This window comes from Periophthalmus magnuspinnatus, chromosome 4 (assembly GCF_009829125.3).
Source record: "Periophthalmus magnuspinnatus isolate fPerMag1 chromosome 4, fPerMag1.2.pri, whole genome shotgun sequence".
NCBI classification, from domain to species: Eukaryota; Metazoa; Chordata; class Actinopteri; order Gobiiformes; family Gobiidae; genus Periophthalmus; species Periophthalmus magnuspinnatus.
The window spans coordinates 20310582-20328547 of NC_047129.1; the positions used below are offsets into that span (position 1 = coordinate 20310582).

Genomic DNA, 17966 nt, shown 5'->3' on the forward strand with positions numbered 1-17966 from the left:
CATGTCTAATGGACCCAGCGGAGGTTGGAGTGGTTAGCATTAGCTGCACAGCCGAAACTTTAGCCTTAGACTTTCAGATCCTTTCGTTTCTTGTTCCTCTTAAGTTGCTGTGGCACCTCTCTCCTCATGAGCTCAACACACAACTATTCCACTCCACCTTTTTAATACAAACACACACTGCCTCATGTCGTCAGGCCGTGGGGGGCTGTGGCGGACTGTGGCGTGTTGTGGTCCTGCGTCGGGCCCTTGTTAAAGTCGTCATAAGAGCCTGGTCTGGTGAGTCCGGCAGCGGTCAGCGGGTCGTGGTGCATTTCCTTGTTTCTGGTTTGAATCAAAGGCCTTTTGTACAAACTGGTAATTATGAGGCATGAGCGAACAGGGTCTGGTTACCGCGGAGAACTTTATTGAAAATCCCACTGGCCTCTAATGGTTCTGTTCTTTCAGTTTTAGAAGAAGCCAAAATTCCAACTATTACACAATTAAACGCAGGGTGATGTAGGAGCCTGATTGGAAACTACGACTACTGCCTTTTAAAGCTTACCTGAGAGAGTTTGTCCACTGGTGAGAAGGTTATTTGTTCGAATCCTGGTTTTGACGTAAACATGGTTGGTGGTGCGATTCCAGCTCACACAGGTGAATTTAGTTTTTGTTTTTGAAGGTGGAAAATCACTATATAAAATGATTTTCTGAGCTAAAATTCACTCAAGATTTACTTTTTCTTTCTGTATCATCAGTATTATCAAACTAAGTCATGAAAGATTAGCAGTAGCATTAGCATTGGTTGCCTTAAATTTCATAACACAATATTATATGAATTCTCAAAACTCCATAAAATTCTTTTCCAGCCAATTTTCTGCAATATAAACCTTATCGTCAGCACAAACACTGTATTTTCAACATCCATTTGAACGATATTTAGCATTTGTTCAAACACGTAAAAGTATTTGAACTCAGGCAACGTCTTATTTTATTTTTACTGTGAAACTTCTTAAATGTCTCCTTTCTTTCTAACGTCTGTTCATTGACATGTTTGTTCTCTTTAGTTTGTTTAGTTCTCTAACTCCTCTTCTCCTCCATCTCATGTTCTGTTCTTTGCAGTTGGCCAAGAAGATTCGTGAAAAGTTTAACCGTTACCTGGACGTGGTCAACAGGAACAAGCAGGTGGTGGAGGCATCGTACACGGCCCACCTGACCTCTCCGCTGACCGCCATCCAGGACTGCTGCTCCATCCCGGCGTCTATGATGGAGTAAGTACCACGTTACTCTGTCTGATATATGTTCTACTACTGTTTGTTTGTGTGGTCAGATTTTCCTCTCAGTGGATGATCAGTGAATAGTTTAAATTTTAAGCTTCCATATTGTATTATTGTTTATTATATTAATTCACTGGTTTAGCCCTGGCTCATCCTCGTCTTTGTTTTAAGGAACCGAGCAAAACATTCCACAGTAGAGCTTTAAAAAGGAAATGAGATGCTGCTCTCCGTTTCTACATCAAATGCAAGTCTCTACAGCGCCCCCTGTGGCTTTAGGCAGATTTGTAAAAGTCAAAGTACTGTCCTGTGTCTGAGTGAGGTTTAAATTGTCCCGTGTTTTTCACTGTCCCTGAAGCAGCGCGGCGTTCAAAGAACAGAGAGAAAGAGAGAGAGAGAGAGAGAGAGAGGGCACCTTTGAGCTGCTGTAATCTACAGAGGCACAGCTGTGTCTCTCCCTCCTCTCCCTCCCCCCATCTCTCTCTCCACCGCTACTCTCTCCTCTTCTTCCTCCCACACTCTCTCTCCCTCCGTCTTTTATCTTTCTCTCTCATCTCTCTTGCCTCATCCTCTCGCTCTCCTTATCCCCCTTTCTCCCCAGTCTTCTCCTCTCTTCTCCTACCATCTCTTTCTCCCTTCTCTCCCTCTTTCTTCACACGTTTCCTCTTTCTGCATATCCCTGTCTACTCTCCCTCTTCTCTCTCTCTCTCTCTCTCTCTCTCTCTCTCACTTTTCTCCACCTGCCTCTCCTCTCTTTCTCCATATCCATCTCTTTCACCTATCTCTTTTCTCTTTTTTCTGTTTCTATCTCTCCCTCTTTCTCCACCTGCCTCTCATTGCTTTTTCCTTCTCTTCTGCCCCCACTTCTCCCTCTCTCCCTCTTTCTCTTTCGCGCTGTCTCTCTTACCCTCCTCGTTCTCCCCCTCCCCTCTCGCTCCCCTCCTCTGTCTCTCTCTATATTTCTCTCTCACCCTCTCTCCCTCGCTCTGTCATCCTCTCCCTCCCCTCTTTTTCTCTCTTTCTCTCTCTGTCTGTTTCTCTCCCTCCCCTCATCTCTCTCTCTCTCTCTCTCCTTCTGTCTCTCCCTCCCTCTCTTTATCACTCTGTATTCCCAGTTGAAGTGGTTCTGTTTTTGATCTTCACAGGTCAAAGGTCACAGTGTTTCCTCTTTGTTGTGTGGGACAGCGCCCTCTGTGGATGTGCTGCTCAGTCTCTCGTCTTTTTCCTCAAACCAAAAACAGATTTTACATCATGTTTATTGCGACGTGTTGAGATTTATTTTTGCGTCTTTGTCTGATCCATTTCTAGAGCAGAGCTGTATCTACTCGTCCTCTCACTCAAGTTTATTTATTTATTTATTTTTACTACTTTCTACATTTTAAACACACGAACATCAGAAATATGAGGTAAGAAATATGGAATCATGTAGCAAAGGAAACACGTTTACCAATTCTAAATATTTTCACCGTGTGTCCTTTTATCGTTTTCATTCTATATTCGCCCAAATCAATGTATTAACATAAGTTTCACTTTCGTTTTTGCCAAAGCCCATTACATTAGAATCAGTGTTAATGAAACTACTGCACATCACACCAGATTTGTGAAGCTGTAGAGCAGAGGTGCCCAAACTTTTTTTAATCGAGGGCCACATCTCAAAACATATTCAAAGCGGAGGGCCACAGACCAGTGATCAATGCAGTGCGGTGCTTTATACGCAGCTTTGACAGAGTCGCTGTGTATTAATAAGCTTGAAACACATTCATTTTACGTCTGTATCACACTGCAATGTGATGTTTAAGGTTATAGTGGTAGAAAGTTTCATTTGCCGTTAAAAGTACTGCTCATGATCAACTGGGCCGGGCCATAGTTTGGACACCTCTGCTGTAATGTATCGTTTTGTATCATGTTTTTTTTATATTTATGGAGAATTGTCATGTGGGAGCATGGGTGGTGTAGGGTTATGGGCGGAGCCTTGTGCAGAATCTTACAGCTAAGGAGGGTTTGAATAGGGCCTGGGAGAGATCGCTAGATTACTCAAACATGGATGGATGACATTTTGTGCATCTTTAACATGTGCTTGTGCTGCGTGCGCTGTTACCTACTCTTTAATACGTGGTTGTGCTGAGTGTGCTTGTGCTGTGTGTACTATTACCTCCTCTTTAACATGTGCTTGTGCTGCGTGTGCTGTTATCTCCTCTTTAATGTGTGCTGCGTGTGATTTTGCTGCATGTGCTCTGTTACCTCCTCTTTAACATGTGCTCTGTTACCTCCTCTTTAACATGTGCTTGTGCTGCGTGTGCTCTGTTACCTCATCTTTAATGTGTGTTTGTGCTGCGTGTGCTCTGTTAACTCCTCTTTAACGTGTGCTCTGTTACCTCCTCTTTAACGTGTGCTCTGTTACCTCCTCTTTAACGTGTGCTCTGTTACCTCCTCTTTAACGTGTGCTCTGTTACCTCCTCTTTAACATGTGCTTGTGCTGCGTGTGCTCTGTTACCTCCTCTTTAACGTGTGCTTGTGCTGCGTGTGCTCTGTTAGCGCTCTTCCTCAGCTGTTCTGGGGTCTCGGTCAGGTCAGCCAGTTTAGAGCAGATCAGGTTGTTCACACGGTGTCTGCTAGCTAGCGGGCTAACGGCGTCTCACTGGACTCCAGAGGTCGTGCTCTGGAGTGCGTCGGCCCCTGGTGTGTGCTTTAATCAGTGTGTGGCCCCGACGATTGAAAATAGCAAATGTGTGTGTCCAGCTCCAGTGCGGCGTGTTTGGATTTTAAACTCCAGGTGCCTGATTTCACCAGCGTCTCCAAATGTGCAGCTGAAAGGTGACAGTGTGTGGACAGGATTAATGAGCTGGTTTAACATGGTGAAGTCTGAGTGTGACCTCAGACACCGAGATATTCATTTGTTTATGTTTAAATCGGCCCTATTGTGCTTGTGTCTCTATGGTTCTCATCTCTGACCCCTGTGGATCATTCTGTTATATTTGACACATTCTAAATCACAATATTCATCTAAAACGACTTCATTAAAAAAACAAGTCCGCTGAGTTCTGCGTTAGGAAACTGCGGTGCCCAATGGGAGCTGACGTCGCCGTAAACGTCATCACCACAAAGGGCCGCATGCTGTCGGCGCCCACTATGGATAGCTGCACATCACACTAGTGAGCAGCACTTTTTAAAATTTGTAGCAAAATGACTACGCGACTCTGCCGAATCCTACGAGTATCACCGATTAAGAAAATAAAACTGAAGAAGGAAGTGCGTACGTCACAGTGGGAGTGTACAGGTGGAGGTTAAATGGGGTAAATTGACAAAATGGCGTCTTGAAAATAGTTGATTAAAGATTACTCAACATGAATCACTCCAAATACAACTTCAGAGGCTCAATGAGAAGAAACAACTAGAACATACATTAAAGATATGAGCAGTTTAAAGAACACGTCTGATTTAAAACACTTCATGCACAGTCAGCGTGTTTTCTATTTCAGATCCACATTGGCACAATCACATTAGTTTTATTCTTTTCTATTCTGGGGTAATTATTCTCAGTGGGCTGTGTTTGATCACATGAGGGTCTCCTGCAGGACTCCACTGGAACCAACAGTTTACACACAGGAGCTGGTTTACCTCTGCTGCTTCTGCTTCTTCTGCTGGTTGAAGCACTTTTGTATTTATAGCAGCAGAAAAAACAGTTTCAGTCTGTGTTTTTTTTTATATTTTACGCTCAAATTAAAATGAGGCTGTGCCTGATTTGAACTGAGAGATTCAGTCATTTCAAAATTTATTCTAAATATAACAGTTTTCCACCTTCAAAATTCTTTACATGAAGGAACCACACACACACACTCATACACATACACACACCCCCCTACACACACACACACTCACATGCACCCCCCCCCCCCCCACACACCCACATCCACACACACACACCCCCATCCACCCCCCCCACTCACTCACATGCACACACACTCACTCACTCACATGCACACACACACACGCACCCCCACCCCCATCCACACACACACACACACACCCCCACCCTCATCCACACACACCCCCACTCACTCACATGCACACACACTCACCCCCGCACACACGCATGCACACACTCATCCACACACACACACACACACACACACACACCCACACACCAGTGTACACTGCGGGATTCGAGCCACCAACCTTCAGATCAGTAGAAAAACACCTCCACCGTCGGCGCTTGTTCTAAGTGTTTCTGGTCTTTTCACAGGAGTGTTTCTAGAATTTCAGACAAAGATATTTGACTATTATTTGTGCTAAATTTCACTTGTTTCTTTTTCAGAAAATAAACATTAAATCGTTTAATGATTTTAATTAGTTTAAATAAGCCCAAATAAAATTGAATTGAAACAGTGTTGGATCAGTGAGACAAACATCTGGATGAGTTTTTGAAGCTGTGGCTCCTGTTTCTGCTTTAGATTGAAAAAAACAAACATCTAGATTTAGCTCAGAATTCAAAAGCCTGTATATAAATGAGTATTTCTTAAGGACATTATAGTGCCCAATTAGCCCTGCGCCCCACCCCCCCTTCCCCATTAGGCTACATGCTAATTAGCCTTCATCCTCATTATGCAGCATTACTATGCAGTACATTTATTTAAGACTTTAAATATTTTTTCTTCATATTTTTTATGTTTGAATTATTTCTTGTATTTTCCAGCTGCTCAAATGTGAAAAATCACCTCCTGCTTTTGTTAAAACGTCTGATCATAATCCAGACTTACTCTCTCCTCTCTCTCTCTCTCTCTCGCTGATTCTCTATTCTCTCTCTTACTCTTTCTCTACCCACACCCCTCTTTCTTTGTTTCTCTCTCCCCTCTCTCCCTCTCCTCTCCTTTTTTCTCTCCCCTCTCTCTCCCTCTTCCACCCCTCTTTCTTTCTCTTTCCGTCTCTCTTCTCTTTGTCTCTCTCCCTCCCTCTCTCTCTCCTCTTTTTCTCTTTCCTGCTCTCTTCCCCACTCCCCCCCCCCCACCCCCCTCTGTCCTCCTCTCCATCGAATCTCTTTTTGAAGTCGTATTCAAAGCGGCTGCAAATGTATTTTTTATCGTTCGCTCTCATTTTCCCTTCGCTCGGGCTCTATGCAGATGCGGCGGGAGAATGGTAATGACGGTGGTCGTGTGGGACTTGACGGAGCGGCCGAGTTCAAACAGAGGCTGCAGATCAGAGCGCCTGTCACTCAAATGCGGCGCTGGTGCCAGAGGAGGGCGCCGGTGTACGAGCGTGCACGTGTGTGAGGGCGCGTGCATGTGGAGTCTTGGTGCAGTGCAGAAACTCGGCACAGCTCTCCCCGTTAAAGCTCTTAGATTAAAGCTGCACTGTGTCACTTTTCTGGTCAAGGGCAAGTCACCTGTCGGAGATTTTATTTCCTGTTCAACCATACGCCATAAAACATCTGTAGTGATGAACTGACTAAAGATAATAGTCGCAATCTTACTTTTTCACCCTTTTATTACAAAAAGAAATGTCTGATTTTCAGTAACAGACGTTTGCCTCGATGTCGACGCCTCGAGTCGCCGGATTTAACCCTGTGGTCGATAATATATTTGATAATGTATTTAAAAGCACAATACCTTGAAAAACCTGCATTCTGACTGAAAGCAGCTCACCTCTCCACATAACAACCTGTAACTGTATGACCTGTAGGCTAATGCCGTATGGTGGAACATTCCAGGCAAAGCAACATCTCCATAGAGACGAGCAGGTGGTGGACCCTCCTAACGTCTATGTATAGAATATGAAAGTGAAACTGAGTCAATCTTGAGTGAACATGTTACTTAAAACCATAGACTGTTTGTATAAATGGACATAGCTAACCTGTTAGCCACCGCGTTCCAAACAGGAAGTGATCATGGGCGCACTTTCGGCTCCATCGACTCACTTTCTGTGTAAAAACTGTGTCCCCTCTCTCTGTAACTGCTGCTGTCAGACTCGTCATTTTGGTCTTAAATGTTCGTATTAACCCGCTCTACATGATTTTGGGTTTTTATTTCACAATTATATGCAAAGATATGCACATTAATAACAGACAAATCAAGCGCCTTCTTTCCCCGAGGTCACTCCCTCTAGCGTTAGCAACAAGTTTAATTGACAGTACTCAGCGCCCGCTCCCTGATAAACCAGCAGTGGGGGTGGGAAGGGGTGTTACCATCAACAGCCTTGCTCCCGGTTGGCTCTTTGGTTGCTATGATACTCCTGGTCGGAATTTCAGATATGGAACTCTGCTCCACATTGGCCCCTATAACCGCTCCAGCCTCGATGAGCTTCATTTGGAGCCGAACGCTGTGGGGAACGTCCCACTCCCTGTGTTCACTTCTTTACACAGACTGTGGTTAAAACACAGCAGTGTTTAAAGATGAGGTTTGTTCCTCTTTCTCTCTCTTTGATGAGGATCTTCAGTCTGATCGTGTCGTACAGAACACTGCAGGACTCTTTAAGATCCAGCTCTACATGACACGTGCCACTGATGTGTGTGGTATTAATAGAAACAGGCCGAAGGAAGCTCACATGATGAGAGGACGTTCTGTTGTGTCAGACTGTGGCCCTCGGGCTTGGGCCGGTTCAGCTTAAACATTGAGTCACTGCAAGTTAAAGTGATTCTCCCAAAATGCCGTCGCACATGACGGACCTGTGTAATCAGGGGTATTTTACTTCTATGAGGTGTTAAAGAGGGGTGTTTTACTTCTATGAGGTATTAAAGAGGGGGTATTTTACTTCTATGGGGTATTAAAGAGGGGGTGTTTTACTTCTATGGGGTATTAAAGGGGGTATTTTTCTCCATTTCTCCAAGTTTCCTTTTATTGTTTTAAAAATTCTATATTTGCCAAAAACAACATATTAACATGTTTCACTTTCGCTTTTGCTGCTCTGAGTCCAAAGCCCCGCCCCCTTCACAGCGCTGTAACATTACAATCAGCATCACTGCACATCACACCAGGTTTATGAAGTTGTAGTGTATTGTTTTGTATCATGTTTTTGTATTTAGGGGAGAATTGTCGTGTGGAGCATGTGTGATGTAGACTTATGGGTGGAGCTTTGTACAGGCTCGTACTGTGGCTTGAATAGGGTCCAGGAGAGATCTCTAGATTACTCAACAGCATCAGAACAAGGGAGAAAGATACAAAATGTGGATCTTGATAATACCTCCTCTTTAAACTTGATAATTCTTTATATAAAATCCAGAGTTGTGATTTGTTGCCATAGCAGCGCTTATATTTTTCAGGCTAAATAAACTCCCTCTTCCTCATACGCTCAGAACATTTTAAAAGTTGTCCATATGGCATCCAGTCTTAATAAATAACTCAAAATATTTTTTTTTTCGTTTTCATATGAAACTGTCAGAACTTGTTATTTATGATCTCGTTCGTGGAGTTACGCTCAACGTTCTTTAGCACAATCACTGTCAGATGTATTCACGGAGCTGTATATAGGCATTGTTGGGGAGAAAGCAGGATTTTTAGCAGTTTCCATGGAAAATATGAGTCACTACACAAGCATATAACTCCTGTTTTATACGAGGCCTGCAGAACACATGAGGACAGGCTCAGGTCTGGTCCAATCAGATGGGCCAGCAGATGTTTCATGTAGGTCCACAGATGTTTCATGTCGGTCCACGGCCTCGTCGTTAGTGCAAGGTCAAAACTCTGCGTGTTTTTGTTTAGAACTTCAGGGTTAATTTCCACAGGATTCTGATGCCGTGGGGATCTGCATGTCCTCACTTTGTTCATGTTTTTGTTTTAGATTTGATGGAAACTTCAACACCAACGTGTCCAAGACCATCTGCTGTGATCGACTCTCCCCAAACGTCAACAGCCGAGCCTTCAACCCGGGACGAGACCTCAACTCAGGTTTGGACCTTTTAAAATGATGTTATACTGATCAGTCATGATTAGGCCCGACGCCCAACAGGGACCAAAGACTGAGGGAGTGTGACGTCACCACAGCGTTCAGCTCCAAATGAAGCTCATCGAGGCCGGAGCAGTTATAGTTCAATATTTGAAATTCTGACCACGAGTATCATAGCAACCAAAGAGCCAATCCGGAGCGAGGCTGTTGCCCACGATGTCAAGAGCGTTCCAAACATGCAGCAATGTGGGCCGTTCAATGCCGCCTGCAGATTAAATTTTTTTCTACTTGAGATTGTGTTTCTCTTTTAATTTTCCTGAACATAAACAACACAAACTTATAGTAAAGTTGTTTTCTTTTTTTTAAATGATCAAAATCATGACTGAATTTTGAGCTCCACGTTTTCAAGGTTTGATTAAAAAAAAAAAAAAGTCCAGTTTTGCCTGAGGAAAATCAGTGTTGAAACTGTGAAAATCGCCATGGAAACAGAGGCTTAATTAATAAATGTTTCATGTGCAGATGTGAAACCAAAAGAAAGAAATAATGAGGGATTTATGTCGAGAAGAATTTGAGTCACAAGCCTGTCTCTGTTGCTTTGTCTGTCTCTCTGTGCCTGTCTCTCTGTCCCTCTGCCTCTATCCCTGTGTCTTTGTCTCTCTGTCCCTCTGTCTCTCTGTCCCTCTGTCCCGTTGTCCCTCTGTCTCTGTCTCTCTGTCCCTCTGTCTCTGTCTGTTTTCATTGTCTGTCTTTGTCTCTGTCTCTGTCTTCCTGTCCCTGTGTCTCTGTCTCTTTTCATCATCTTTGTAAAGTATTTTATTGCTTGTAGATCAAACAGATCCAGCTTCACTTTGAAGTTTGGCCTGAAAATTGCGTCACAGGTGAAACAGTTTAAGAGACGATAAAACAAGTCCAGTTTGAATCACGTTCATATTTAAAGTGACAATATCACATTTGTTTCCTTTTAGTTCTTGCTTTGTTTATTTTTGAGACAAATATTTTATGATTGTTGATGATTATCGACAGCGTGACCATTAAACAGTCAAGTTCTTCATTATCTTTAAGGTCCAAACATTTGCCAAGTCATAGTTTGACTCTTTGTCCTTTTTAAAATGCTCCAAAAGTGAAATAAATCCACAGAAGGATCCAGATGCGTTTAAAAACTGTAATGATAAAGGGCGATAGAGACTCCTCTCCAGTTTCCCATGATGCACCTGCACAGGTCTGAAACAAGAGCACAAAATAATACAGAGATAAACATTACTGAGGTAAAACGTGTGATGAACATGAAACATAATTAATTAAATGTAAATACATCAAATGATTTAGTATCAAATAATCAAGTAAAAAAAGTACCAAAATCACCCCAAATCATGAATTAAAAAAAATAAAAAATAAAAAAAAGATTATCTCAATAATGAAAATATTGAGTGAGAATGAGGCCCAACACTCACGCACACACCACACACTATTGGTTTTAATCCAACACAAACATCAAACACACATATACACACATATACACACACACACATACACACACAAACACACCCCTACACGATATACACACACATACAGATATACACAAATACACCCCCCCCCACACACACACACACACCCCTGCCTGAACATGTAAATATATTCTCCAAAGTGAAGCCATTTATTTTAATGATCCACCAACATGTCACCAGCTCCTCTTATAACCCTTTTGTTTATCCAGACCCACCTCATCCCTCATCCTCCCTCTCTGCCCCCTCTCTCCCTCTCTCTCCCTCTCCACCTCCTCTCTCCCTCTCTCCTCCTCTCCCCCCTCTCCCCCCCTTTCCCTCTGTCCCCTCCCTCCCCCCCTCTTTCCCTCTCCCCCTCCCTCTCTCCCCCTCTCCCCCCTCTCCCTCCCTCTCTCCCCCCTCTCCCCCTCTCCCTCCCTCTCTCCCCCTCTCCCCCCTCTCTCTCTGCCCCCCCTCTCTCCCTCTCCCCCTTCCCTCTGTCCCCTCCCTCTCCCCCCCTTTCCCCCTCTCCCTCTCTCTCCCTCTCTCTCTCCCCCCCTCCCCCCTCTCTTTCTCTCTCTGTCCCCTCCCTCTCCCCTCCCTCTCTCCTCCTCTCCCTCTCTCCCCCTCCCCCCCTCTCCTCTCCCTCTCTCCCTCTCTCCCCCCTCTCCTCTCCCTCTCTCTCCCCCCCTCCCCCTCTCCTCTCCCTCTCTCCCCCTCCCCCCTCTCCTCTCCCTCTCTCCCTCTCTCCCCCCTCTCCTCTCCCTCTCTCTCCCTCCCCCCTCTCCTCTCCCTCTCTCCCCCTCCCCCCTCTCCTCTCCCTCTCTCCCTCTCTCCCCCCTCTCCTCTCCCCCCCTCCTCTCCCTCTCTCTCCCTCTCGCCCCCCTCCTCTCCCTCTCTCTCCCTCTCTCCCCCCCTCTCCTCTCCCCCCCTCCCCCTCTCCTCTCCCTCTCTGTCCCCTCCCTCTCTCCCCCTCTCCCCCCTCTCTCCTCACTCTGTCTGTATAAAGAAGTGGACTAAGTGAGTGTGACATCACAGTGTTCAGCTCCAGTAAAGGCAGTTACAGAGGCCAATGTGGAGCAGTTTCATAATTGAAATTCCATCAGCGAGTATCATAGCAACCAAAGATCAAATCAGGAGCGAGGCTTTTGAAGGTAACTCCCCTTCCCACCCACACTGCTGGTTTAGGAGAGGGTGGAAGCTTAGCAACGGAGTCAATCAAACCTGTTGCTAACACTAACAGGAGTGACCTCAGAGAAAGATGGCGCCTGATTTGTCTGTTATTAATGTTCATATCTTGATTTACAAACACAATAGTGAAATAAAAACCCCAGGATCACGTAGAGTGGGTTAATACGAATGTTTGACAGCAGCGGTTACAGAGAGAGGGTTGTTTTTTTTTTTAAACGTGGCGACTAGCAGGTTAGCTTTGTCCATTTATATATTGAGGCTATGATCTTAACATTGCTGATAAAACGCTCCGGACACATTGTTTACAGAGCGCTTCTCTGGTTAAAACACAGTGAGTGGTTCTTGTTTATAAAATCCTCGGAAACGGACGCTCTGACAGACCAGCCCTGATTTATAATGTACAAAGTGACTAAGTAAAGGCAAAAGAAACGCCGCTGTTCTGAGCCGCCGTGTTCACTGCTTCAGACTCATTTTTCCAGTTTGAGTGAAGACAAACTCTTGGCTCTGGTGTTTAAAGTTCTCCGGTTTCATTAGAGCAGGTGATTAATGCCGAGGACCAAGGCCAACAGCCTCATTTTGGGATTGTTTGGACGGAGTCGTCATCGAGGCCTGGTAATTCAGGGACTTCTGGGAATAATTTCAGGCCTAATTAACAAAACTTTTGAAACTGGACTTGGGAATGCTGTAACCCAAATCCTAATAACAACACAGCGGTCAGGCTGGAACACGGCTTTGTCCAGCTGCTCATGACATGGAGACGACCACTGGACATACTGGACCTCTAAAGACATCTACCAACATTAGGAGAAGTAAAGGTGTGCACTGCGTAACTTTTCCAGTGCTACCTGCTCGTTCTTGTTTGCCTGGAATGTTCTGAGGTCTGGCTCGAACAAACAGATGTGTGTGTTTGTGTGTTTGTGTTTTATGGCTCAAACAAACCTTGAAGAACATGCATTCTCCTTGTGAATGGGCTTGCCTCTCCACAGATTTGACTTGTAATTTAGCCTGGTTGTGTCTTCTGCAGAAATTTGTTTTTTATCAAAGAAATGAAAGTCTAATGTACCTGTTTGTATTTATTCTATGCACTTGTTGTGTGGTCTGTGTTAAATGGGTGTACACAAAGTTACTTAAGTAAAAGTACACATACAGAGCAAAAAATATAATATATATAATACTCAAGTAAAAGTAAAGTGAGTAAAAGTTTAAACTGACTCTCTTGAGCTTTAAGTCATGTTCTAATACTGTTTCCTCCTCAAAACAGACCTAGAGTTGTTTTGTTTCCTTCACACATGTTTGAGTAACACTTTATTATTAGTCTGTCTACACCTCCAAAACTCAAAATGCTCTGTTCCACCTTGTGATGTCATGAAGTGGCAGTTGTCAAGTGAACAGCTCCTTTTACCTTTAGTTCAGTAGAGATTGGCAATTCCAGGACTGAAATGATCCAGATGATTCTAGCGAAAGTGTATGGAGAGTAAAAACACAGTGGAGCACTTCCTGTATTACCACATGATGACATCACAAGGTGGAACAGAGAGAAGAACTCAGCCTAAATCTGCAGGGTTTGTGTGTTAAACATGTGTGAATGAAACAAAACACAACTCCAAGTCTGTGATGAGGAAGCAACATTAGAACAGAGATCAGAGAATAGAGGAAAATGGACCTTTAAAGAGTAAAAAGTAAAAGTGTTTTGTGCAGATTTTGAGTCTTGTAAAGCTTCAAATGTCGTGATTTTGATAAAGATTAGTGCTAAATTATATTATGTTTTTATTTGTATATTTTTGTTGTAAAAAGTATACACTGTAAAATGTGTTTAAGTAAAGTACAGATACCTAAAATGTATTAAAGTGCAGTACTTTACTACTTTCACTGCGTGACATTCCACTTGTATTAGCTTGTATTGCTTTAGCTAACTGGACGTTTACTTTGAAAGCTGTGTAGAATTAGATAATATTTTGATTTAAAATAGTACCTCGTCCGTCCTTTCTCAGTCCTTTCTCTCAGGACTTGTTCAGACTCTGTTACAGCATCAGATTATGTAAATACATGCGCTGGAGTAAACCTGTGGCGTTTTTCTTGGCGGAGAGAGTGATGTGTTCAGACGGAGGTGTGAATGGAGCTCATTTACATATTTACTATGTGTCGCCGTAGTAACAGAGAGAGGTGTGTTCAGCGTTTACCTGTGAATGACTCGAGCCACAAACGCAGCATTCATTCATAAAGTGAGCCGTATGCCAACCTGGAGTCACACGGCTCACGGCTCGTACGCACACGTTTACCCCGGAGAGTGTTAAAAAGGTGTGAGAATTACACAACAACTTTATATATTTATTTAATATGTTACACTATGTGACTTTTAGCCAAAATATACACAAATAAAAGTATGATTTTTCATTTTGGTTGTGTTTGTTTGAAAAACGTGCGTCCTTACTCAGAGGGGGCTTGCCTCTCCACAAACCTGACTTTTGTTTTTATAGGAGTGTTGTTCTTTTGGTGATAATTTTTCACACTGGCATAAAACATTTATCTCCATGGAAAATGTTCCGAAGTATGGCTTTAACTTTCTCTTTCCATGCAATCATGCAGGTACACCATACTACTGCTACTACTGCTACTACTGCTACTACTGCTACTACTGCTACTACTGCTACTACCACCACCACTACTACTACCACTACTACTACTGCCGCCTCTAGCAAGTTACATACTGTGCACTATAGTACTAGTGCTGATACATTAACACTGTGGAACAGGCAAAACAATAACATCTCCATGGAGACAAGCACCACAAAAGTTACATAGTGAACCTTTAACACCACTGTATTTTCTTTAGATTTTCTTATTGCCATTGAGTCCCCTGTTTCACCTGAGACTTGTGTGTTTGTATGTGTGTTTTGTTTATGTGTATGTTTTATATTCATATTCTCCCTGTCCCTTCTGTGTTTTGTGTGTGTGTATTGTGTATGTTTTGTATGTGTGTGTTTGTATGTTTTGTATATGTTGTTTTAATGTTCATATTCTACCTGTTCCTTTCTGTATTTCCTTTTATATTCATATTCTACCTGTACATTCTGTGTTTTCTCAGTTTTGGCCGACAATCTGAAGTCGAACCCTGGGATAAAGTGGCAGTACTTCAGCTCAGAGGAGGGAATCTTCACCGTGTTTCCAGCTCATAAGTTCCAGTGTAAAGGAAGCTACGAGCACCGCAGCAGGTAAACGCCCAGCCCAGTGAGGCCCAACCCAGTGAGGTCACTTTACCTGTAAATACACCAGACTTTAATAAAATCGACACATATAGAAGCTGGAGTGTGTTTCAGCTTCACTGTAACTGCAACATCAGTGAGTTTAATATTTTTAAGAGAAACGGTCCAAAGAAAACAAACTTAACATGGCCAATGAACCCGTTTCACTTTGATAAATATATCTCGAGGCCCACAGTGTTCGAGGCTACAGGGTTCATTTATATTTATACACATGTTTGAGAATAGATTTGTACATAGAAAAAAGTCACACATATAGACTGTAGATGCATAAAGAGCACACGCCCATAAACCATGCCACCCTCCACGCCCCTGCCCCAGCTGCAGAGGGGGCACTGAGGGGGCACTGAGGGGGCACTGAGGGGGCACTGAGGGGGCACTGAGGGGGCACTGAGGGGGCACTGAGGGGACACTGAGGGGACACTGAGGGGACACTGAGGGGACACTGAGGGGACACTGAGGGGACACTTAGGGGGCACGTTGGGGGCAGGATGTGTATAGGCCTGTCATTGTAATTACTATATTGACTCGATATATGAAATAAAGAGCAATACTTTTTCAAGATGAGTAAATATTGCGTGTACATTTTCTTACCACCAGGGGGCACTACCAGGGATTATTTAAAGTGTTTTGTAGTATTAAACCCATGTGATACTATAACTAATATGATGTGTACTTGTGCTGTTTATCTTCTGCTGCCACATTCTGTATTGTTTGGTTCATGAGGCTTCACTGATATGATCCTGCTTCAGGGTTTAAGGTTGTGTCAGGGGTGAGAGTTTCAGAATTATCGCGATATTTTGATACTTTGCAGTGACATCACGCTAGAGGTGATCTGCATGTATCTCTATGGTGGAATGTTCAGCGGTTACCATGGTGATACAATGCACACATTAGCAAACACTGACAAAAAGTTTTTAAATAGACTGAAAACTCAAAAAAACTCCAAACAGTTTTTAAAGAGTTCATGTTCAGGAGCCTGTGGTCAGTCCGAGTGTTCATGGTCTGGTTTAAGAGTTTGATTTTACACAAAAAGGTGAGAGTGACTCAATGAAAAACTGTTGGCTAATGCTAATGGTAGCTAGCTTTGTGACTGTAATGTTATTTGAGAGGGACGTGTTTAACAGCACAGATCAGCTCACCTGTTGTAGTTCAGATAAATCAGCTCTTTGTGGCCAGAGTTTGTTAAAAGAAACATTGGGTTAAAGTCTAATGGATCTTTTGACAGAGCAGTGCCTCCAGTTAGCATCACACCCCCAGGGAATGTTGATGACATCAGCTGTAAAAGAACAGTGTGAAAATGTGTTTTGGTGCCAGGCTGAGTTCAGGGGCATGACTCCTCCTCCCTCAGACCACACCTGGGCAAGAATGTTCTGTGGCCTCTAAAAACACTCATCACCGTCAGTCTTGTGTTTTTTTTTGTCATTTTTACTTCCACTGCACAAACACATCTCCTCTTCCTCCTCTTTCCTTGATGTTCATACTTTGCAGCTGATGTCATCCACATTCCCTGGAGGTGTGACGCTAACTATAGGCACTATTCTGTCTGAAGCTCTGTTAGACTTGAATCTGAGCTTTAACACAATCTGACCATAAAGAGCTGACTTATCTGAACAACAGGTGAGCTGATTTGAGCTGTTAAACACGTCTCACCTCTCACCTCTCAAATAACATTACAGTCACAAGCTAGCTAGCATTAGCATTAGCCAACAGTTTTTCAGTTAGTCACTCTCACCTTTTTGTTTAAAATCAAACTCCTAAACAGGACCATGAAGGCTGAGATTAATCAGACTCTTTAAATCACTTTTGTATTTTTTCTTGAGTTTTCAGATGATCTCAAAACCTTTTTTTTTCCAACTCTTGAACATTCCATCATAGACATACATGAAGAACACCCCCAGCGTGATGTCACTAGTGTCAGTATCTTTTCTCTCCCCTTTCTGTCCGATTGGCTCATGGCTCATGTGGCTCGTTGCTCATGTTCTTTTGGCTCCTTCACTCTCGGGTCAGTCGCTCGTCGGGCCTGGAGCCATCAGGCCGCTGGCTTCAAGTTTGAATAAGTCTTTGTAAGTTCATCAGTGCTATTATTCTGCACAGACAGACCACACACGGATCCTCCTCCTCCTCCTCCTCCTCCTCTTCCTGATGTATGTAATGTAAAGAATATAAAACATCCCATAATAAGCAGGATAAGAGAAAGCAGGTGTTCAAACAATGAGATTTCACATCACTATTTGCAGATGAAAAACTGATGCAATGCTCTGTCATAAACTGCACATTTTGTTCTGGGAAGAAGGTCTCACGGGAAGAAAATAATCTATACTTGCAGTATGTTGGAGTGATGGTGTTTATGTAGCAAGGTCATTAAAAACATCTGTACCAAGATAATGGTTCATATTAAAACTAGTATCGAAACTAAACATTTGAGCAGGTACCGATACTTAGTCGCAAAGTAAGGCAAGTTTATTTGTACAGCACAATTCATACACAAGGTAATTCAAAGTGTTTTACAGAATAAAAAAGATTAAAGGTTAACAAAATCACAATACAACAAATAGAAACATAAATGATCACAAATAATCATAAGATTAACATTAAAGGAGAAAAAAAGAAGAGACAGAATAAAACCCTTTCAGTCGTATGCACAGATAAACAGAACTGTTTTGAGCCTGGATTTAAACATTGTCAGAGTAGAGGCCTGTCTCACATCTTCAGGAAAACTGTTCCAGGTTTAAGCTGCACAAAACTGAAACACTAATTCCCCATGTTTAGTCCTGACTCTGGGACCAGCAGGAGGCCGGTCCCTGAAGTCCTCAAAGTGTGAGATGGTTCATATGGCACTAACTTGTGGGAGATGTTCTTTGGTGCTGGTCCATGGAGAGACCTGTTCACAAGCAGAGCTGATTTAA

At 43.2% G+C, this 17966-nt stretch overlaps 1 protein-coding gene across 2 annotated transcripts in view; it reads left to right on the top strand.

Moving 5' to 3' along the window:
• cachd1 (cache domain containing 1) overlaps positions 1 to 17966 on the top strand; it is a 100755-nt gene that overhangs the window by 33172 nt on the left and 49617 nt on the right. For both annotated transcript variants that reach the window (XM_033965202.2, XM_055221024.1), the window contains exons 3-5: positions 1099 to 1247; positions 9021 to 9127; positions 14883 to 15009. In XM_033965202.2, coding sequence (XP_033821093.1) covers positions 1099 to 1247; positions 9021 to 9127; positions 14883 to 15009 — 383 coding nt within the window. The remainder of the gene's footprint in view (positions 1 to 1098; positions 1248 to 9020; positions 9128 to 14882; positions 15010 to 17966) is intronic.